The following is a 22,012-nucleotide window of genomic DNA, read 5'->3' on the forward strand; positions in this document are numbered from 1 at the left end:
GAATAACATCAAAGAGGTTTGAGAAATCAAAAAAAAAAGATGAAAAAAACAATAAAAATAAGGGTATTTTCGTACTTTTAAGCACAAAAAAAAGAGATTTTGCTAATATCTAATTAAAAAAAGGGTATCACTAACATTAGTGGTGAGGAGGTATCGCTAAATTCTCCATTTTCATTTTCCCCTCTAATGTTCTCAAACAGACACTGTTTTTTTTTTTTTTTTTTTTTTTTATAGAAAAGAGACTTTGTACGGTTGTACCTAATGTCAACTATTGATTTATTCACATAATGAGTGAATCATTTTCATAAAATCAAGACTTTAGTTCACATAATGAATGAATCATTTTCATAAACACAAGACTTTGAAATATCTCAAGGGAACTAACCACAACCACTAGTTGTTAGTAATAACCAAATAATGGTGAAGACTTCTTCAAATTGAATCCTAAGTCAAATCTTTCCCCATCTTCCATTCTACTATGTTATAGGCCTGCAAATATGAGGTGGAGTTCGATTTTGATTGATAGTAAACTAGTTTTATTAGTCCATAAATAAAGTATATATATATATATATATTAATGTCATGGAATCGTTTGGAATTTTTCTTTAGATAAATCTTGTTAGACTTTTGTTGCTTACATATTCTGAATACGCGTGCATATAAAAATGACAGAACCGTAGATAGAACTAGAATTAGTTGAAGCGAGACTATATCAGGACCTCATTCTAAATACTTTGTGACAATGAACTTGCTCTTTACGTGATAACATGCTAGCTAAATCTTCAGTTCTCCACGACAAATTTTTCATCTCTAGGACTAGGAGTCACTGTCGAACGCATAGTCATAGAAAAAGATGTGAAGATTCTATGTTTGACTAATTCTTGTGTTTGGAAAGCTAAACAAGAATAAACCAAAATAAGCCCTAAATATTGAAATATTCATATTAGAGGTAATATCAACTACTCCTCTAAGGTTTATCTAAAACGCTCTGAAATGAAAAAAAACAACAAGAGATCTTACTCAACAGACATGCTGTCCAAGGTTTTTCTGGTTTCTAGTATTTCCGGGCGATAACGTTTTGCAAGCACCTCAACTTGTTCTGGGAATGACTTAAGCCCATTGCAGCCGATGTGATTCACCATTTGTCTCCAACGTTGCCGACAAACAGCTCCAGACCTGAGAAGAAAAAGTTAACGATCAGAATTAACATAGACGATGAGGATATGGTGGAAGTAATATAACTTTCCTGGATTTTCAAAATCAAGTGAAGTGGTTGGTGCAAAAGTAATAAGTTAATGATTCGAGTTTATTTTGCCACAAATGGAAGAGGACAATGCAAATCTAATCCTAGACGGGAGCTTCCCTTTTCGAACTAGGATGCAATCACGAAGCTGAGTTCATCACTGAATTACTCAGGTATCTAATCCAACTGCTTAGCTCACAGTTCATCTGTGATGGCACCTACCCCACAATGCAACCACGCAGCCCCATAAACGGAGTAGGATCAGTAGTGCCCACTTATCGAAACGCACAAAAGAATCACCCCAGAACGGTGCTTAATAGAAACTCAGAAAGTGAAGATCCTAGCTAAAGTAACAGCATATACTAGCAAAAGTGCAAAACCCCCTATGCAAATAAAGTGGTCGGAGCAAAAAGCCACCTCAGACGTTGAAGAGGGCAAATAACAGCAATGTCCAACAATAGATGGCTTATGCATAGAGTTTATTTTTACAAATATAAAAGAGAAATATGAACATCAAGAAAAGATATATAACAACGAAGAGAAAAGGTAAATATAAAAGAGTCATACATTAAAGCATCAGTTTCATTAAGTTACCTATTCTCGAGAAGGTTATCCCAGTCCACATCTTCCACACAGCAAGCGTCCAACATAAGAAGTCTGAAGTAGTATTTAATATAATTAGCATTTAGCAATATTAGATGAAAGTACAGTTGAAACTTTATCCACTTGAATCTGTAAAGACAAATGGTTCTACGTACACAACTACTAGAAACTGAGAGGATTAGAGAAAACTGTTTTCCTACATACCGATTCCATATAATGGAGATTTGTGGTGCTTTGGAGAATGGGGCGACTACCTAGAGAAATGGTAAGCCAGAACTCAGTTTCTGAGTTCATTCACTTCATTTTGAAATATTTTATGTGAAATGGTCCTAATCCCAGAGGTTCACGAGTGTGAAAAATGTAATTTGGTAGTTAGAATATTTCCTAATATCCTCAAGTACATCGAGTAACCAATAACATTGCAAAGGATAACCTGTAATAATGTGGAATGATCTACAAGTTCCGTATAAGCAACAAGTTTTTGACGTAAAAAAGGTATTAAACTAAAACATTGACATCAATTGGACTTCGTTAATATGGATTATGGAGCTTGAAACCCAAGTTAATGATTTTTATCACTGACATCACTTACCTTGTTATTTCTTTTTTTTATCATCTCTGGTGCAGGGAGGACGGGAAATACTTACATAATGAAGGAAAATATTCACATCCAATATAAGGTTCAATCAGAAACATAGAAATCAGGAATCCATGTATTCCTATACATTTTAATGAGTTTGCAAGGACAAGATTCATACTCATTCACCAACTTATAATCATCTGCATCACTCCACTCCCTAGTTTTTATCATTGGTGATGCTAATTGGCTATACCTGAAAATGGGCATGCATCAATGGTCAGAATAAAATTGGTCCACAAATCAGAACCAGTTAACCGAGGTAAATAACAGTAGTTCTAAGTTCTAACATATTTAACACAGTTGAATTAATGAACACAAGATTGAGGTCAAACAAATTATAAAATGTACCATTTGCGGCAGCATTCACTGATTGTTCGAGTGCCCAACTTTGCACTAATTGCTGTCCAACTGATGTTGTCTCGCAACATCCCCTGACAATTGGGAAAAAACACTTACGAATACAGATCTAGTCAAAAGTAAAGAAACCACTGGAAATCACGATATCAAAAATCATACAGCCATTATTAGTATATTCCTTTGGTTTGAACATTGTACAAAGACTCTAAAAGCCTTGAATATCAGTAAAATGGGATAATCACAAGGGGTTGTTCCCTTACTAAGCCAAAAGAGTTGTTCCCTTACTTCGGGAAAACAATTGTTAATTCAAACTAAGACTTGCTAACATTCAGATTCTGGAAATATTCTAAAAAGGTTCAAAAGGAAAAACTATCTTTCGTTTTTTTGGGAAGGGAGTCACTTCTACATCTAGTTACCAAATGATATCACTATTCACTAACACGAAGGATATGTAGAATTCTACGAAAGCCAAAACATGTTGAACAGAATAACTAACCTTGGGACGGTCGGATTTCTTCACCTCAAAGGCCTTCATTTGCAAATCCATGTTCACCAAATCAAATAAAGTCTGTAACTCCTCCTGGGACCAACTACCTGTTTCACAAAGGAAGAAAAAGATAATTCAGCAGTAACTAGAGTTCATACCTAAGAAATAAAAGGATGTTTATTACCTATTTCAAATAGCAACGTTACATGATGATGTATGTATTGGGTCTCAGCCCGTGGCACCTAGGACTAGGAGTAAAGGTTACGGCTTTCTAGTAATTGGATATCCTCAAGAAGAAGTTCTCTTCATTCTACATCTCTTAAAGTGGATTCCTAAGAAAATAGGAAATATGTACATAGATTATAGACAAAAAAGTAAAAATATACAGAGATTAGCTCCACTGTGGTTCAATCTTTGCACCAAAGTATGCTACTTATTCATTTTCCATGACAGTATCCCGAGGAACTAAAGTTTGCTAGCGAGTTGGTTTCCATTTTACTTTCTTTATCTTCAGTTAATCAAGGAATACTTTTTCCTCTTCTCTCCCGCCCCTGTTAAGATCACACATGCTCAGGCTACTATTTCAGTTTTTTTTTTCAAGCAAGCGGAGCGGGAAGATTTGCTCTTCCAGACGAAGGGAAAGAAAGCCCTTTCGTCAGGAGAGGGGACTTTTGTTCTTTTAGCATTGTTGCAGATCCCAATTAATGGAGGTCCTGAAAGTTGTTGTCATCGGGGAGAAAAAGAGAAAAAATAAGACAGAAATAGAGAAGGAATGAGAGAAAGAGGAAGGGGAGAGAAAGGTAATAGAAAGAGAGTAAGAAGATAAATGAAGGGGATAGAAACCATTAAAAGAGGAGGGTGATTTAGAAAATTAAAATTGTCCTCAATGTCTCTTGGATGGAACCCCAAGAAAATGGATCTAACCTTGAAGATACAGAAAGCATGGGGCCAAAAGGGAAGCTGGTAACGGAATAGGTGGACAAAAAGGGATTAACCCATTATGACATTCTGAACTCTATGAAACATACCCGTTTTTGTACACTGCATTCGACGCCACGCATCGCTCACGTGAATTGAATGTTTGCCTAAGATTTTCGCCAGCTCTTTCCACTTAGGTCCACGTTCTTTGACGAACCTACAAGTTCAGATTTTGTCATTTCTTCACAAGTTAAAATAGCGTCGTGGTGTAGACAAAGAGTCCAATGCAGATGTTAATAAAGAAGGCAAGAGAGTTGTGGTGGGAAAAAAAAAATAACGTACTTCTTGATTAGCTCCTTCTCTTCTTCAGTGAACCCACGTAATTTTCCCCTTTCAAGCAGGAGTTTTCCTCGATTGACTACTGACTTATATGATCTCCATGGTACAGCAGCAGCCGCTGCATAAGCTAACGTCTTTAGAAACATGATTATCCAGAATCCCACATAACAAAATATACATACAAGTGGTGCCATAGCTCCTTCTACGAGACTATGCTTTAGCATGAACTTAATATGAATAAAAAAATAAACATCTAGACTCAATTACAATGTGTCTGGCTACTGTGAAGGTTCCATAACTATAAGAATCATTCCATGACAATAAAGGTAGAAGTGAAAATAAAAAAGGAAAGCACATAAAAGTGAGCTGGAAAATGCTAATATGTACAGACTACATAAGCCATTTACTATAATTCGAGCAAACATTAGATAAACCATGTCAACGCATATGATTGTTGAAGCTCTTTTTGTGCCTATCAAAGAACATTGATTACTGATATCGATCCTTGCTTTCTTCTTGTCTTAACTAAAAGACTAGTCAATATTTTTAAGGCTTGGGCTCCCGGTGCAAACTATGTTCAAACTCTGATTCTAAATCCAAACTTGTGTGAACCTTACTCAATGCAAACATGTGCAAACCTTACACACCTGAAGCCTAAAATAGATCAAGGGATCCTTTTTTGACAAAAGAAAATTTGAACTATGGAGTTTAGGCCATTTTTCCCTAAAATAAATGCAGAAGATAATATAATATTAATTATGCGAATGACTATAAAGAAGAAAAAAGTTAAAGCCAGGGGCTAGCAAGGTTATAAGAAGGCACAATATATGAATAACGTGTTTATTTCCTATAGTCACATAGCTTCTCTAATTGCTGCATAACGTGACGATCAATGGGAATGAGGACTGCCGAGTTTGGCAGAATGGGATAACACTTCATGGCATGACCTTGTTACAAAATTTTGAATGGTGAAGTAGGAGACACTTATCAGCAAATCAAAGCAATTTAAAAGAAGCCTCTTCTGACCAGAGTTAGATTCACCATCTGGGCTGCCTGCTTAGAAAAGCTCCTAACTACAAATGACTACTATAAGGCGTACGAGTTGAAATTGATGGCCAAAGCGTGTGACTCGATTCGGTTGGGTTACGCATCGAAGCGAAGCGCGCCTCGATGCGTCCGCTTCAATCGCTTTTTCAAACATTGCAAATGAGTTACAAAAGAGAGGCGTCTATAGGACTAGAAAATGCAAATTATGCAAAAGGAACGAGGGAAATCAGTAACCACATTTTGCCTATACCATGACTTCTCGATTCAAGTGCCTGATCATTCATTACCAGATCCTTACTTATCATCCGCTGCCAAACTAGGGTCTGCTGAACTGCCTAGAGCAATGGAGAGGCCTCAAACTACCGAAGCAAGGAAGGGCAACTTGGGAAAACATACCAATGGGAATTTCCCAAAATCTGGAAGAGGGGAATAGTAGGATCTTCAAAGAAAGGATTAGCACTATAGAAGACTTAATATCGGTTAAAAAGAAACACTATTCCTATAATTCGAACTTGGGCGAAACATAAAATTTTTCAAGATTTTGTGTTAAACTGGAAAATTTGGTGTATGACATGTAACCTTAGCCTACCTAGCTTTTGAGTCAGAAGCAACCTATTGTATTTACTCATTCTATTGATGTTAATTCGAAGTTTCAAAAAAAAAAATGTAACGGAAACTTTGCACAATATACAATAACGTCGCAACATGATTAATTCTCCAAAATCTGAATATAACAGTAAAAAGATTATTAATCTCGATCTGAATATAACCTTGCCATCTGTGAAGTCCAGAACGATTGCAATTTCAGTTTAAGTTTTTCTCGTCTCTTGTTCCTCTAAATATGAAAGAGAGAACATTTTAGTGAATATTATTCAATTTTGTAAAATTATTTAATAAAAAAACACTTTTCACTTTTCATTTATGTTTCATAACTTGAAAAGTAAAGAATGTCTTTTTTTTTAAGCATCGTAGGTACCACTTCAGTTGTATATATACAAAGATATAATACACAGCAAAAGAAAACATATATGAAATCTGAAAGCTTGACAATGAGAAGAGAAAAGTAAACGAGGTAGCTCACCTATTTCCCTCCAACAGTTTCTTACTTCTGGATGTTTCATAGGTTTCAGAATCATTTCCACCCCATTCTCACCCAAACCATGCTCCTACAGACACAATCAATTTAATTTGGAGTATGGAACAGAAGTTCAGATGACACGGTGTATAATAGTTTAAAAGAAGAAGATAACAAAATGTGCAAATGCATCAAAAGCAAGGCAGTTGACGACGTGATTTATTTAAACCAAATAATTCAGATGTTAACTTAAAATTTAAATGGCATAGTCTTACAAAGAGAACATGGGAAAGAACTGTATGCTAAAGGAGTAAGATGGGATTTGCGGTAAGAAAGTACAAGGAGCTTCTTAGACAATTAAGAATAAAAATTTCTAGTAGAAACAGTGCCTCCGAAGTAGTCATCCCTATCTCAAATCAAGTGTCTAGGTCTCTTCCTTCTCAGTGTAATACTGTAATGAAGTAATAACTATATGTTTTTTGTGTTGATTTTACACTTCGAGAACATTTTTTAGAGTTTGACTTAGCATGTGGCACTCAATCCCACGGAAGAGTCATATAATTCAGGTACAGTAAGTCGATAAGAAGAGTAAACATTGGATGTGTGGTAAGAAAGGGTACATCATTCCGCCCAACTCTAAGTACACATTTTGCAAACTTCTGAAGTACAATTATCAGTTTCCACTTAACATATCCCCTCTGATAAATAGTTATAGTGACCATGCTTCTACTTTTTCAACTAACTTTGTTTAGCAATTTTTTTTAAGAGTTTTTTGAAGGTTACCTCTATATACTTTGCAACAGCATCTTTGATGAGTTTATCTTCTTTCTGTGTGAACCTCTTACCGGCAAACAAATTATTCTCTTGACTTTCCTCCGTCGCATCTCTGACATCACGCAAAGGGAAGACCTCCACATTATCTGAAAATTTTACTCTCTTGGATGATTGCTTGGGTTCAGAATCTTTGAAATGGTCAGTCCTACTTTCTGTGATTCCAGTTTTGGGTTCTTCGAACCCAAAATCTTCCACCAACTTCTTCTTTTTCTTTTTGTTTCTTACTTCCGTCTCCACGTCCTCCTCTCTGTCCCTTTTCTTCTTACTAGAACTGAGACGACCATCATTGTGTTGAACCTCCTTAGGATCTAGCAGTGACTTTCCTTTGGCAGCTGACTCCTCAATAAGACTTTCTATACAGTCACCTTCGTTATCATTCTTCTTTTTCTTCCTTTTACTCTTTCCATAAGTTCCGTAATCTATATTTTCCTCATTGTCTTGATTGACTACATTAGTGCTTTCTGTCTCAGGCAGTTCAATACAACTGGACCCCTTTTTATCTTTCTTCACCTTTTTCTTCTTTCGTTTTTCGCTTTTTTCCAACCTATTATCATTCGTACCTTCTCTCTCACGATGTTCTGATTTCTTGGAAATCTTATCCTCCATTTCTTTATCCTTCAACTTCCTATCTTTCTTTTCCTTTTTCTTCTTTCGCTTGTCATTTTCTTCCTGCTCCTTAGTAATAGATAAACATTCTGTTTCACGATATTCTGACCCCTTGGATTCCTCATCCTTCCCTTCTTCTGCATACTTGAACTTTCTCTCTTTCTTTTCCTTTTTCTTCTTCCGTTGTTCATGCCCACTAACAACAGATATCCCTTCTGTCGGTCCTTCATTTGCCTCATCCACTTGCATACTTATATTGTCCTTTTCTACCTGTTTCTTACTACTTTTTTTTAACATTACACCATTGTCCTCCTCCCCTTCCGTAGTTGTAGTTTTATCAGTACGAGCGTTCTTCAATCCCAAGCCATTCTCGGTTTTCTTGTTTCTTTTGTCCTTCTCCCTCCTTCGTAATGCAACATCTTCTTCCTTAGCTCCAGAATCCGTCATTGTTGCAATGTTAGCAAAACATGTAAAGCTGCAATTAAGATGAAAGAAGAAAAGGTTATTTTGATTTGCCAAGGTCGTCATAAGTTTACCAAGGTCATTCAATAGCGAACAAAATCACTGACCCTTTTAGGTTTCCACAAGGATCCATTGTAGTTCTTTTTTTGTCCAAATGAGAACAAATTTTATATTTCTCACCAATTTGAAAATCAGCAAATTTGTAGTTCATACAAATTACTAGATGGAACAAGTAACTGAGTAAGGGCATAATAGAATACCACATAAACTTAAGAAATTCTTTCAGTGAAGACGGAACGCTACTAATAACGTAATTCTAAAACGCATGAAGCCAATTCCCTTTCAAAATTGGCAGTGTTAATTACTTAACCCCGTAAAAACCCTAACTTGACAAGAATTTCTCAAATCAGAAACAAAAAATGGATAAATAAGAGCAGGGACAGAGTGCTGTACTGTTGTTGCAGAAAACAAGAAAAACCCCTACATATTTCATAATGAGCACCATTAAAGAGGTTATTACCTGACATTATAAAAAGGAGTGAATGACTAAACTTACAGTTAGCAGGCAGGCTACCTCTTGTGGTGAATCAGTGAGAGTCGGTCAATCAGTGATGAAATTAAGAGCTTCTTTCAGTTGGCACAGAGAAGACGAACAAGTAAATCAATCCAAACTTTTAAACAGTCAATCTACAAAGGTTGGGACTCGCCCAGTCAGAGACCTATCGGACTAGATAGTCCATCTTCTCTTGGACTGGCCCAGTCCGCATCCATGTTTGGTCCTCGGACTTGTCAGTTCAAATGGGAGGCGCCTACAGTAGGCAGGGTTTGACTACGGTCAAACCCCTTTAAGAGGCCTCTATAGCAATTTGGGGAGGCGCCTATAGCCATACTATCACAGTCGACGCAGCTTTGGGACATAAAGAAACGTCGGGAATAAAGACTTAGTCAACTAAAATTGATTTAGAAGACATAATTTTTTTAACCAAAAAATTTACATATTTGGTTTTCACCCCTTAATCTTCAGCTCTCTTCCTCTCTCTCCTTCACTCTATCTCTCTCGTTATGTTCTCTCTCTCATTGATTGACAAAGTCTTTATTCCCCATAAAACTTTCTTTATGTCCAAAATTGCGACCTTTATTAATACTGCTGGAGAGATGGGGTTGTCACTATAATTTCTCCTCACATCGTGTGAATTGGATATGTTTTTTTTTCAATAGTTTTGCCACATTACGACCAATCATAAAGTTGTGTTGAGCGTGACCTTGGAGTGTCAACCACGCCACAACACAACACAACCACGATTTTGTTAAACTGAATAATTTAGATGTACAGAAATATGATTTATGAGATGGGAAATTCTTCCAGAAATTAAATGAGTTGGTTAGACATGGAACTTGATGACAGGGGGTTGAGTTCAACTTACTATCCTTCTCGTTGGAGGAAAATTTGGGGTTGCCAAGTTAATTTGGATGATGTTCGATTCTTTGTGGAATTTGGTATTAAAATAAAATCAGTTTGTCTACAGCCCAATCTTGTTCCTAATTGCAAAATTTAAGTAAAGCTTGTCAAGCCAAATATATTTGTATTTTAGTGTACGAGCGTCCAAATTGTTTGCTTTTCAAACATGTGGTTATATTTACATTAGCTTGTGATAAATTTTGTAATATTTCTGTTTTTCAAAATTAACTATTTTTCTAAGATGCGAGTCGATAATTTAACATTTTTTCTTTTTTGTTTTATGTATTTTTGTTTTAAGAAAGAATGTGATCCAAATTTATTGTGTGTTGGTTTGCCACATGATCATTCTAAGGGTCATTTTTGTTACAGTCAAGTAACATAGCAGAATGGTTAGACAACTACACCAGTTGATGTTTACTACTATTATGATTATTTACTGACCTTTTGTTTTAAGAAATCTTATCCAAATTTATTGTGTTTAGTTTCTTACTTTCACCGTGTTTTTAGGATGTATCGTGTATAAAGACGAGTAGTTTTTTTTATAAAGACATCAAGTAGTATCTCATAAATCGTGTAATGAAATATCATAACACTTCAACTGTTGAAGTCAAGCAAAAGATATAGGACAAAACCTCAAAAAGACTACCAATTAAGGTGCTGTTTGTTTTTTTTTATTTTTCAGATCTGAAATCTGAATTGGGTTCCAATTCAGATTTCAGATGTTTGTTTTTTATTCAAGAAAATCTGAAATCTTAACTGAATTAGTTTCACATCTGAATTGGCTGACTAAATCCCCTCTCATTTCAGACTTCAAAACAAGTCTGAAATGAGACCCCAACATCTGAAATATAACAAATGACGAGTATGCCCCTCCCAAAATTGGAATTTTCATCTTTCTATGCAGCCGACAACAACCATCATGCCCGACTAGACCCACCATCGCTTACCAGAACCACCACAACCACCGATCGGAACCACCACAACCCTCGCCGGATGTTTAAAGGTTTGTGAACCCTTGCGTACAAGTTTCGTCACTTTGAGAAGTGACCTTGAGTGTAGAGAGGTTAATGGAGATGATATCAGAGGTCATCTCAAGTGGATCATCGTCATTAATAGCAAAGTGAAGAAATGACTCCATACGCAGATTGAATGTAACAGATTGGAAACCCTAAACTGTTCTTCGATTTCCTTCCTACGGAAAAAGCTTTGTGGCTCAAGAAATTGTCGATCGAAGGGTCTCGCCGCCGTCAAAATCCACATAGGTTCAGGTTTGTCGATTCAATCACTGGATCCATAACTGAAGAAGAATCTCAAGAGAAAAATATAAGAGATAGAAAGAGAGGGATGAGTAAGCTGGCAGCCATAGCTGGGGACAGAGAGCATGAAAGAGGAAAGATTAGGGTTTTTTCTTTTAAAGGTGGAGAAGCAAAATTTGGGTTTTGAAAACAATAGTCCAAAAGGGTATATGTGTCAAAATTCTCATTCAGACACAGTGATTCAGATTAATAAAACAAACACCCAACTTTTAAAATACTTCAGTCATTTCAGATTTAACAAATTCAGATTCAACCATTTCAGATTCAGCCAATTCAGATTCAGACACTTATAAAAAACAAACACAACCTAAGTTTTTTTTTTGTTGGAAGCCAATTAAGCTGTTAATGTTGGGGTTTTATTCATCCAGTTCACAGGAACACTATTATGGCTACCAATGAACAAGTGGTGGACGGGGCCTTTTCCAATATTTGGATAAGATGGAGCAAATGCCAATTCTTTTGGATAATGAATTTAAGGATGTGAGAACGACACTGCCCTTAGTTCAACAAAAAAAAAAAAAAAAAAAAAAAAAAAAAAAGAGTGTGACACTGCCTTTTAGTAGAAATCAATGACAAACACCACCTAACCCATAGCGAATAGGACCTTCTACCAAATAAGAATATGATCAAGGACCAATTTGTTAATAAGATTTGCCGGATTATGGCGGGACCGTGAAACGGCGTCATATGATCTTAGGTTTCCGTTTCGGGAATAGTCCAATACGAGCCGTACCAACAGAAACAGAACTTACCAATCTCTTCCCACTTTCTCTCTCTAGAAAAATAAAATCTCTCTCTCTCTCTCTATAGACGATACGATAATGCCATAAGTCGCCGTCACTGAACATAACAAAATAACACCGGAATCGATCATTTTCCCCCGAAGCTCCGCGAAAACCTTAACTTTTTCGCCGGAAACTGAGAGAAATGATGAGTTTTGTGGTCGGATAAAAGTTCCCATAATTAAACAAGTAATCCATACTCAGAGATTCAGCGGGAAAAACTGTGTTAATTTTTTTTTTCTTTTTTCTAGGGTTTCGTTTGTTTAGGTCTTTTAGGTGTCTTATGGCGTCAGAGGATGTTAAAACAACGAGTGAAACAGCAGTTTCAACGATCGTTAATCTTGCTGAAGAAGCGAGTGAAGGTGTTAAGGCTCCGAGTCACGCGATCCTCAGTATTTGCAAATCTCTTGTTGCTGGTGGAGTCGCCGGAGGAGTGTAAGTTCTTTTACCTCTTCATTTCTTCTGATTTATTATATAAATTGTAATTTTCACAGGTTTCAGTATTTATCATTATGATCATTTAGAATCAGAGATGATGATTCCTCGTTTATTTGTGTTATTTCGTTCATATATTGGGATTTCCATGGTTTGGGTTTAAACCCTGATTAGGGTTTTGGGGCTTCTTTATTTTTATTGTAGTCTTTACTATTTTCTATCCCTATTTTTTCCTTCTTCGTTCAATTTGTTTTTCTCCAAATGCAATTTTGTTAAACCCTAACTAGTGTTTTGCTGTAAGTTGTGGATTCCTCTACTTTTCGTCTTTGTTGTTTGTAAAGCTTTCTTTATGTCTCTTAAAGATCAAATTTGTTTTTGTTTTGAAGAGTTCAATATGCAATCTAAATATACCTTTTAGTTTCTTAGTGTATTAATTTATTGTAGGTTGTTTTGTTGGATCTCAATGTGGTGAGAAAATACAACCAAGTGTACATGATTTTGTAGTTTGTAAGTGAGACGTGTTAATTGACATGAACTTTGTCCAAGGAAATTGGTTTCACTGTTGTCAGCTGGCAGCAAGAATATTTTTGGGTAATTTGTACAAAAAATCCTTTCTTCATTTAATTGTTGAAAGTTTTTACTGTAATTTTTGTGAAATGCTAACTGTCACATGCTAACAACGGAGAAAATCGTGTCACCCGTTGGATTAATACTCCCAGATATTGCTTGCTGGATATTGATCTTGAAAAACCCTTCTGATTTGGAATATCATCAACAGCAGGGCATGTATGGGTTTGTCATGGGTGAATTTGAGTTTTAGACGTCGTATGTAAGTTTGAAAATATTTGGGCTTTTGGTAACATGAATTGGTCCCGTTAAACTGCATCTGGAACCATGTGCTTTTGTTAATCTTTGAAGTGCTAAATGTGTTAGATCATCAAGAGAGCTGCACGACTATTGTCCTAACGCCTGTTCTATTCTGTTGCAGGTCACGCACAGCTGTTGCTCCATTAGAACGAATGAAGATTTTGCTTCAGGTAGGTTATTTGATATCATTCTAGCAAAGAATGTTACTTGCAGATTCTGCATATGAACATCTCATTTAAAGTTATACCACGTGTCAGCTAAAGATTCTCTTTAGTGGTCTTTTACAAGTGAATGTTCCCAAGCCTATGTGTCTCATGCCTCAACGACAGAATTGGGACAATTGGCTTGGGATAATCTGGGAGCCTGACAGCCTGCGACAGCGATAATCTAATTTCATCATTTCCATGTTGTTTGATAGTTTACCTTCATGATATGATTTGGGAACTGCAGGTCCAAAATCCCCACAACATCAAATACAATGGGACAATTCAAGGTCTGAAATATATATGGAAAACCGAGGGTTTTAGAGGATTATTCAAGGGCAATGGTACTAACTGTGCTCGTATAGTTCCAAACTCAGCAGTCAAGTTTTTCAGCTACGAGCAAGCATCTCAGTGAGATTCCCTTTTCTCAAATCTTGCATTTTGCATACATTAGAATAGCCGCCATTTAACTTCACTTATTTTTAATCAATAATAGCTAATGATTTAATTTTCAGTATTGTTCTGATGTATCTTACTCATGTTTTTTGATGCATTCTGAGAACAACGTTTCTGGCATAGGTTTCTGCCTTTGTTTCGTATCCGTGCATTACTACTAAGTACTATTAGTTGTCAGGTTTACTCGAACTTGGGCATGGTATGAATTTTAAATGCAACAAGAAATCAAACTTCTTCAAATATAAACCAACATCCAACTACCTTAGGTGGTGTCTAGTGTTCAACTACGATCCTATACAATTAAAAAGTTAGTATATCTGTGAAAGGTTATTGTTCGAGCTTGTCGAAGTCTTTATAATGGCATAAAGACCCAAGATCCATCTATAAGATTGTCTATTATTGAGATTGATGTTGTTATGGATCAACTATCTATATACTGCTGAAGGTGATTCAAGCAAGCATATCAATGTTGGTGGACCTGGTTCTCTATAATACTTTTAACAACATTTAGTTTTCCCATACAAACTCATGCAGTTGGGCTTGCAGTTTGCTTGCTTGATATGTCATATAGTTGGTGCTTGCTGCCTTTTTAGCATTTTGTTTAGTTATTATATTCCTGAACCTCATATATGTGACTATGTGAGTATACCTCATATATGTGAGTATGTGAGCCATGGGACAAAAATATACGGAGTGTTTTCAAATTCATTTGTTAATAAGATAAGATTCTGGTTATCTGATGCTAAATGAACATATGTACTTAATATTTTCTAGGTGACTAGGTCTGTATCTGGCTCAGGCTTTTAATTCTATCTTTTTGCTGAACATTTCGTGGTTTTTGCGAACAGGGGGATTTTATGGCTTTATCGACAGCAAACAGGCAATGGTATGACCATAACATCTGTTTCCATTTTGAGAAGGATCATGTTTATTTTTAGTTGTTACTTTATTGACAACTATAATTCGGCAATAGATCATATCACACTCACTACTATCGAAGATTGAAATGAGATAAAATGACATATTTAAGACTGTAGAAACCATATTAGTAGTAGCTGAGAGACCGAAGCTTGATAATCAGTATTCAGACTTTTTTTGGAAAAATTCGTGCAAACATGGATGGATTTAACATATGAAGATGGCGACTTTATTCGACACGTAAACTAAAGAAACAACTATGATCATACCTATTTAACTATTGCTGCTAATATTATGTCCACGAATTCAGACACATTAGATGGTTACTATATTTTGATAGAGTTGATTGATACATTAGTTTTTATCCTATTGAGCTTTCTACAGAAGATGCACCACTCACTCCTCTATTACGGCTTGGAGCTGGGGCATGTGCTGGCATTATTGCTATGTCAGCAACTTACCCAATGGACATGGTACGTGGGAGGATCACTGTGCAGGTATGTAATTTAGCCGTCTTCTTGAAATCAATTTCAAACTTGACCGGATTAGTGCTATTTATCTCAACATTCTAATGGAGTTTGTTTATGCCAATTTTTTTGTGTGCAGACAGAAAAATCTCCTTCCCAGTACAGAGGAATGTTTCATGCACTGTCAACAGTCCTCCGAGAAGAAGGCCCACGAGCTCTGTACAAAGGCTGGCTTCCTTCTGTCATTGGTGTTGTAAGTGGATTCAACCTATTGCAATATGCCATCTTTATCTGTCAGTTGTCACGTCATACGTGTGGCAGTTCTAGGTTCAATCAACTTCAAGTCGAGCACAAAAAATAAAAATAAGAAAGATAAAATGAAGCAAATAAAGAAATTAAGGGGAAGAAGGTGCACATGATTTTGAAAAAGGGAGTCTTTCTTCTTTCCGCGTGTTCCTCTCCTTCAGCTTGTACTAGATTAGAGCTGTATAATAGTACAAGTCAAAGTGATATAGCCACAGCTTCAGGAGTGCCTGTAGTTATTATATCAATATAGTTGGTAACCAAGATAAGTTAGAGGTCCTATTTATTTTGCATTTGGCATTGATAAATCTCTTACGCATTTACTGGTATTGGACAGGTTCCATACGTGGGCCTCAACTTTGCAGTTTATGAATCTCTCAAAGACTGGTTGATCAAGACCCGACCTTTCGGATTAGTTGAGGACACAGAATTGAGCGTGACAACAAGGCTTGCATGTGGAGCTGCTGCAGGAACGGTTGGCCAGACGGTTGCATACCCTCTAGATGTCATTCGTAGAAGAATGCAGATGGTAGGATGGCACAATGCTTCGTCAATTGTTGCTGGGGATGGGAGGACCAAGTCGGCACTTGAATATACTGGTATGGTGGATGCATTCAGAAAAACAGTTCGAAATGAGGGCTTAAGAGCATTATACAAGGGTTTGATTCCCAACTCTGTCAAGGTCAGTATTATACCGTATTCAGACTCTCAGTTTTATGAAATCGCTCCTTTACCTTGCTGTTATCCTTCTATGTTAGTAGAAATTATTTCCGTGGGTTGACTAAATGACTGGAAAATGAAACAGTGGAGCCAATGAGTTACTGCCACATGGCACACAAACGGATTTGGGGGAAGATATTTAGGATGGGTTGACCAAGATTTGGATCCGTAGAACCAATTAGCTTCTGCCATGTCACGTATATCGAATTTATTAATAGTTTTTGTGTTCGAATCTTCATCATTGTGGGAGTTGATACTATCAACTCCCTGAATATTAATTGGCCAGAATTTGATTTTGTGGTTGCAATATCCAACTCTTTAGAAGATCAGACCATACACACCGCTTAGTAGATGTGATTGCATCTCTCGTTTCCGACTTGCCAAATATCTCATTATATCGTTGGGATGTCTGCATTTATTTAGTCATGTCGGCTGTTCGCTTCATCTCATCTGTAAAAAGAAAAAGAAATATTGATTAATTTTGTAAAAGTTAATGTTAATATTGATAATTTTGTTCAGGTGGTTCCGTCCATAGCTATTGCATTTGTGACGTACGAGCAGGTGAAGGATGTTCTTGGTGTTGAGATGAGAATATCAGACTAAATATGATTTTATTTAGAAAACCAGGGTATTTTGGTGGGAATCGTCGATTGCTATTTTGGCAGGCGAAGAAAGGGTAGATTATTTCAAGAGTAAGGGAAGAGAAGTCGAAAACTTAATTAGTAATTGCTATGTTGATAAATCTTCTAGTCTCTCAGTGTTTAGAATATGCCATTGTTTTAACTTATTTATATATGCTGTTATGAAATAAAAGGTTTGTGTGGATTGAGAAACAAGTTAAACAACATAGAGTTTTTAATGAAGAATTTGTAGTGTTCTTTTTCTTATTTGATTTCCCAACTCACTTTTGAATTGGTTGGTGCAGTGGATATGAGATTGATTTTGATTTTTAGGGTTTTTTCGTCGTTGTTCTGTTAATACCTTAATGCTGTTCAAGTATAAAAGAGTTAGATCATCAAAAAAAAAAAAGTATAAAAGTTTGTTAACGTCTTTATGCTATTCAAACACAAAATTGTTTGTTTTTCAAAATATTTACTTTTATTGTTTTTTTTTTCTGCAAAAACTTTTATTGTTTTTTTTTCAGTACTACACCATCTACCAGAAATAATTTATGTTTTTTATGGATATGGACTCTTATCGTCATTACAAATATAGTGATACATTAATAAAATGTGATATGCACGATAGTTGTCGAATTTAAATCTTACGGAAATGGGTCTAAAGTCCAACTAAACTGTTGAGTTAAACCCATCAAATTACTTCACTTCTACTTAAGTCCAATAAATCTTGAATTTACATTTCTATAGATCGAGCGTGAGACTTCGGCATTGCCGAATATATTCACTACCAAGTACCAACTGGACTACTAGTTGTTTCGCACAATTTACTTTTTTTTTTTTTTTTTGTCGAACAAAAAAAAAAAATGGATTAACCCTAGCCTCCATCGAAAAAGTGGGCCTACTATAGAAGTACCCTTTCCCCAGAGATGCGCCCACCTCCCTCCATTTTCTGCAACGAACGTTACTCTTTCTCTCTCTGTCTTCCCAACGTTAACATTTATCACCTTCCCCAATTACAGGTTTTTTACCAATCTTTTATAACTTTCAGGAGGCCAGTTTAGTCGCGGATGCTTCTGCTTTTTCTCCAACTTCTTCGATTTTAGGTTTGGTTTTAACTTCTTACACTTTCAGTTAAAATTCCACAACCGAACCAAATTGGGGTTTCTCGCTTTCTCTCTCTTAAAACTTTTGTCACTAACACAATTTGATCATTCGTTCAAGCAACTGAAGTAGTGATCTATATGTTAGTGATTTCGAGAAGGTAGATTAAGATTAGGGAAACAAATTATGGAAATTAAGAAGGAAGAGTTGGAAGATAACATCTATAATGGTGGTGGAACCAGTAAGGAAGAAGAATTGAAAGAAACCTTGATTCGTGTAGCTAATTTGGAAGAGGAATTGGATGTATCTATAACCAGGTGTCATGAGTTATCTGCTGAGTTAGAGAAGAAGAAAGCCGAATTTGTTGAGATTGAAAGTAAATTTAGGGTTTTAGAGGTTCAAAAGGTTGAAGTTGATGATGAGTTGAAAGAGTACCAGAGAGTTTGTAATGAAATGAAAGAACAGATTGTGTGTTTAGAAGAAGATCGAAAAGTTGTTCACGAGAGAGAAAAGAGGGCAGAAGAAAGGATTAGTACTTTAGAAGAGGAAATTAAAAAGATGGGAAATTATGAGAGTGAGAAGTTTGTTGAGTTTAAGTCAGAGATTAGGGTTTTGGAATGTGAGAAATTGAAAGCTGAGAATGAGATTGAAGAAGTATGGAAAATTAAGTGTAGAGAGTTGGAAACTCAAGTTTTGATGCTTAAACAAGAAAACTTAACTCTGAGAGGCAATGGTTCTAATGTTTCTAAAAGGGTAGGATTAGAACAAAGAGACTTACAAAACGAAGTTTGCGACATTGATGAAGAAAAGAAGGGTAAGATCGAAAAGAGCAAATTTCAGAGTGAAACCAATGGCGGGACTGTTCTTGCAGGCTTGAATGACTCTTCCTCACTTAAAGCGCAGAAAGATGAGCATGTAACAGGTATCATGGAACACTTCGCATATTTCTATAGTTCAATTCATTGTTGGATAAGTAGAATTAACCCTTTTGTTGCTACTAACTTTCGCTTGATTTTGTTTGATCGCTTTAAAACGAAAAGTTAAAATTTACTTGTGAGATATTGAAGAACTGAGTTCTTGTTGTCTTGTCTTAATTAGTTATTTTTCAAGAAACATTGCCTGTAGGGTTGAAAATATCTGCACCTTTTGGAAAACGAAATGATCTGCATCATTGTTTTTCTCAGCTGGTTTAGTAAAATGGGACTTGTTTGATTCTTATTTTTAATGTCATTATGCAGATAGAATGATCAAATGACCACATATACGTAAATTTATTGTAAAACTGAAAATGGCCGGGCTAAGTAACAGTTTTGATTTATTTGACTCACTTCTATTTATATGTCACTATCGGTATTATGTTTGTTTCTGATATGTGGTGGACTGGACATGTAATCTATTCGTTTCATCTATGTGTACCTTTTTCTCCAATTGTCGAGTATGTTGCAGGGCCACCAACTATTGACATCCAATCTGAGAAGAAGAAGATGACTTCTACAGACTCCAAGGTTGTAGTTGGTATTAGAGCTAGAAAGGAGCTAATTTTTGAACGTGAAGAAAGCTCCAATAAAGAGGTAGCTATGCACAAGCAAGGTAATAAAAAATTAGCATCTTGTAGTATCATCGAGATCGTTGACAGTGATGATGAAAAGGAGATAGCTCCAACCCATATTTCTAATATCAGTGACAAAGAAATGGTTAATGTTTCATCTGAGAATGCTTTCGAAACATCTTTAGATAGGGACAAAGATCTGATACAGAAGAAGGGTTTAAAGAGGCCATCTTCAGACCAGAAAGGTGTGACATATGAGAGCGACTATTCGAAAGAGGATATTCCATTTTCTTCAACTCCAAAACGGAAGAGGGCTTCAAAAATTGTAACTAGTGAGAGTGAGGATGATGATAAGATTCCAACAAGTAACGTTAAGATGAAGAAACTTGAGGAACTGAACGAAGGAGTTCCGAAACTATCTCCTATGAACCCATCTACTGAGAATGTTACTGTATCTTATGGAAGTCATAATGTCGAAGAACCCAAAACGCCTGCAAGACGGAGATTGATTTCACTGAGGCAGTGTGAAGAAAAGAAGGGTTATGCTGAAGGAAAGTCTAAAAAGAAGGAAGATAGCCCATTAAGTAAGAACGAGAAAGAGGATGTGGAAGAAGAGGATGATTCTGATAGTGAGGGTGAAAGTTTGGGTGGATTTATAGTGGAAGCGTCTGATAGTTCGAATAGTGAAGACAGTTGTAATGGTTCAGAAGATTCAGCAGAAAATGTGGATTATGGTCAGGTAATTGCTACGATTAGAAGAAACAAAGACAAAAGAGCAAAATGGCAATTTGAAGCAGACATGCTTTCTGCATTTGAAGAGGATCCTGAAGTCTGTATGAGAGCTGTGTGTGCGTTATATAGGCAGCAAACATCTGAGGAAAAATCAATTAAAGGTTCTTTGCTTTATAACAATCGCGGGTTTAGTAAGTTCGACGCCTACAGGTATGATTCTTACTCAGCGTACATCTTTCTTAGTATCTTAATTGTCACCTATTTTCTTTTCTTACTAATGGGTCTTTTCGTTTCTTTATTTCATATGTACGCAAATTGTTTCTCCAATGCAACTTCTCTCACTTTCCCACTTTACTTTTCCGCCTCAAAGATTGTTTTCTTAAATTTCTATCTACTTTTAATTGCTTATTGTTGTCCTCGAAAAAGTGGTAATAATGGGTTGTGTATTTTCATAATTGATGCTTATCTGATAAAGTGGCTGATTTAAGTGTCTGGGATAAGACACGGTTTGATGACAATGGATATAGTTTTGGCTAATGAAAGAAATCTGCATTCTCAAATGAAGAATTGATTGGATTCTCATTTGGTTGAGTCTTGTTTAAGATAGTACTTGTGTTTTTCACTTTGATCTGTTACATTTGATCTTTCAAACCTTCTCTAGTTACTTATTATCTTCTCTTACATTTATGGCAGGGGCACTGATTTAGCGGAATTTCTATTGGACGGGGATGAGGAAGGCGATCTAAAGAAATCTGTGGAAGAGTTGGAGATATATGACAGAAGAGGGCTCGAAGAGTGCCAGAGATTGGCAAGACGCTACTCAAAGCAGTTATTCACTATATACATGAACAATGAAGACCCTTTCTTCCTTCCCTCTTAGTCCAACCATCAGAAGAGAACAACCTGCAAATTCGGGTACGATTTCTGCAGTTAGTTTTAACCTCTCAACGTAATATATAAGTAGAACAACAGTAAACCGGTTTTCTTTCTTTTTAATGGTTCTCCAATGTAAATAGTAATACCTAGTAAGCTTATTATTCAAAGTTTTGCAAAGGTGTAGTGATAGTGGATAAATCTTTTCTAATCCGGCGCCTTATACAGACTTGTTTGGTACACTCGAACCCCCTATCAAGTTAAAAGGTGGTAAGCCTGTTGTAAATGCTTACAGTTCTATAAAACGACTTTTTTCGGGTGATTATATGCAAGTTGTTTTTCATCCCTGAGGCTTTTAAAAGGACGCAAAATATGATTAAGAGGCCTATCTAGCGACCATGCTCTCGCTCACTGTGTTAATCATCTGTTACAGATCCAACATCATATGACTAAAAAAGGTATTCTGACAAGCTTATAGCATGGACTTCGTGAACGATATTAAGATTAAAGTGACAAACTACAAACCTGTTAGAAGGTTTATCTCGAAAAAGCATACTCCCTCTGTTTGATTATCTTTTAACTAACAGGTGTTTCAAAATT

General features: G+C 36.1%; 3 protein-coding genes across 3 annotated transcripts; 2 read left to right on the forward strand and 1 right to left on the reverse strand.

The window, feature by feature from the left end:
* Window positions 1-255: 255 nt before the first annotated feature.
* On the reverse strand, window positions 256-9,321 carry LOC147534755 (uncharacterized). Its single transcript, XM_086646401.1, has 11 exons — window positions 9,168-9,321; window positions 7,493-8,624; window positions 6,716-6,800; window positions 4,591-4,705; window positions 4,359-4,465; window positions 3,340-3,437; window positions 2,835-2,917; window positions 2,605-2,679; window positions 1,838-1,900; window positions 1,021-1,176; window positions 256-489 (listed from the first exon to the last, which is right to left on the reverse strand). Exons 2-11 carry the CDS (start codon window positions 8,594-8,596, stop codon window positions 477-479), a joined length of 1,899 nt encoding a protein of 632 aa, XP_086502527.1. The 5' UTR covers window positions 8,597-8,624; window positions 9,168-9,321; the 3' UTR covers window positions 256-476.
* Window positions 9,322-12,060: 2,739 nt separating this feature from the next.
* Window positions 12,061-17,424, forward strand: LOC147534756 (mitochondrial adenine nucleotide transporter ADNT1-like). The gene is made up of 8 exons (XM_086650393.1): window positions 12,061-12,603; window positions 13,592-13,640; window positions 13,921-14,084; window positions 14,978-15,015; window positions 15,432-15,544; window positions 15,654-15,767; window positions 16,155-16,499; window positions 17,057-17,424. Exons 1-8 carry the CDS (start codon window positions 12,452-12,454, stop codon window positions 17,138-17,140), a joined length of 1,059 nt encoding a protein of 352 aa, XP_086506519.1. The 5' UTR covers window positions 12,061-12,451; the 3' UTR covers window positions 17,141-17,424.
* A 400-nt stretch (window positions 17,425-17,824) lies between these two features.
* LOC147534757 (uncharacterized) lies at window positions 17,825-21,592 on the forward strand. The gene is made up of 3 exons (XM_086650394.1): window positions 17,825-19,180; window positions 19,705-20,749; window positions 21,233-21,592. Exons 1-3 carry the CDS (start codon window positions 18,445-18,447, stop codon window positions 21,417-21,419), a joined length of 1,968 nt encoding a protein of 655 aa, XP_086506520.1. The 5' UTR covers window positions 17,825-18,444; the 3' UTR covers window positions 21,420-21,592.
* Window positions 21,593-22,012: the final 420 nt, after the last annotated feature.

Source organism: Eschscholzia californica, unplaced genomic scaffold (assembly GCF_041429995.1).
Source record: "Eschscholzia californica isolate CP2 unplaced genomic scaffold, dmEscCali1.0.p SCAF_6, whole genome shotgun sequence".
In the NCBI taxonomy this organism is placed as follows: domain Eukaryota; kingdom Viridiplantae; phylum Streptophyta; class Magnoliopsida; order Ranunculales; family Papaveraceae; genus Eschscholzia; species Eschscholzia californica.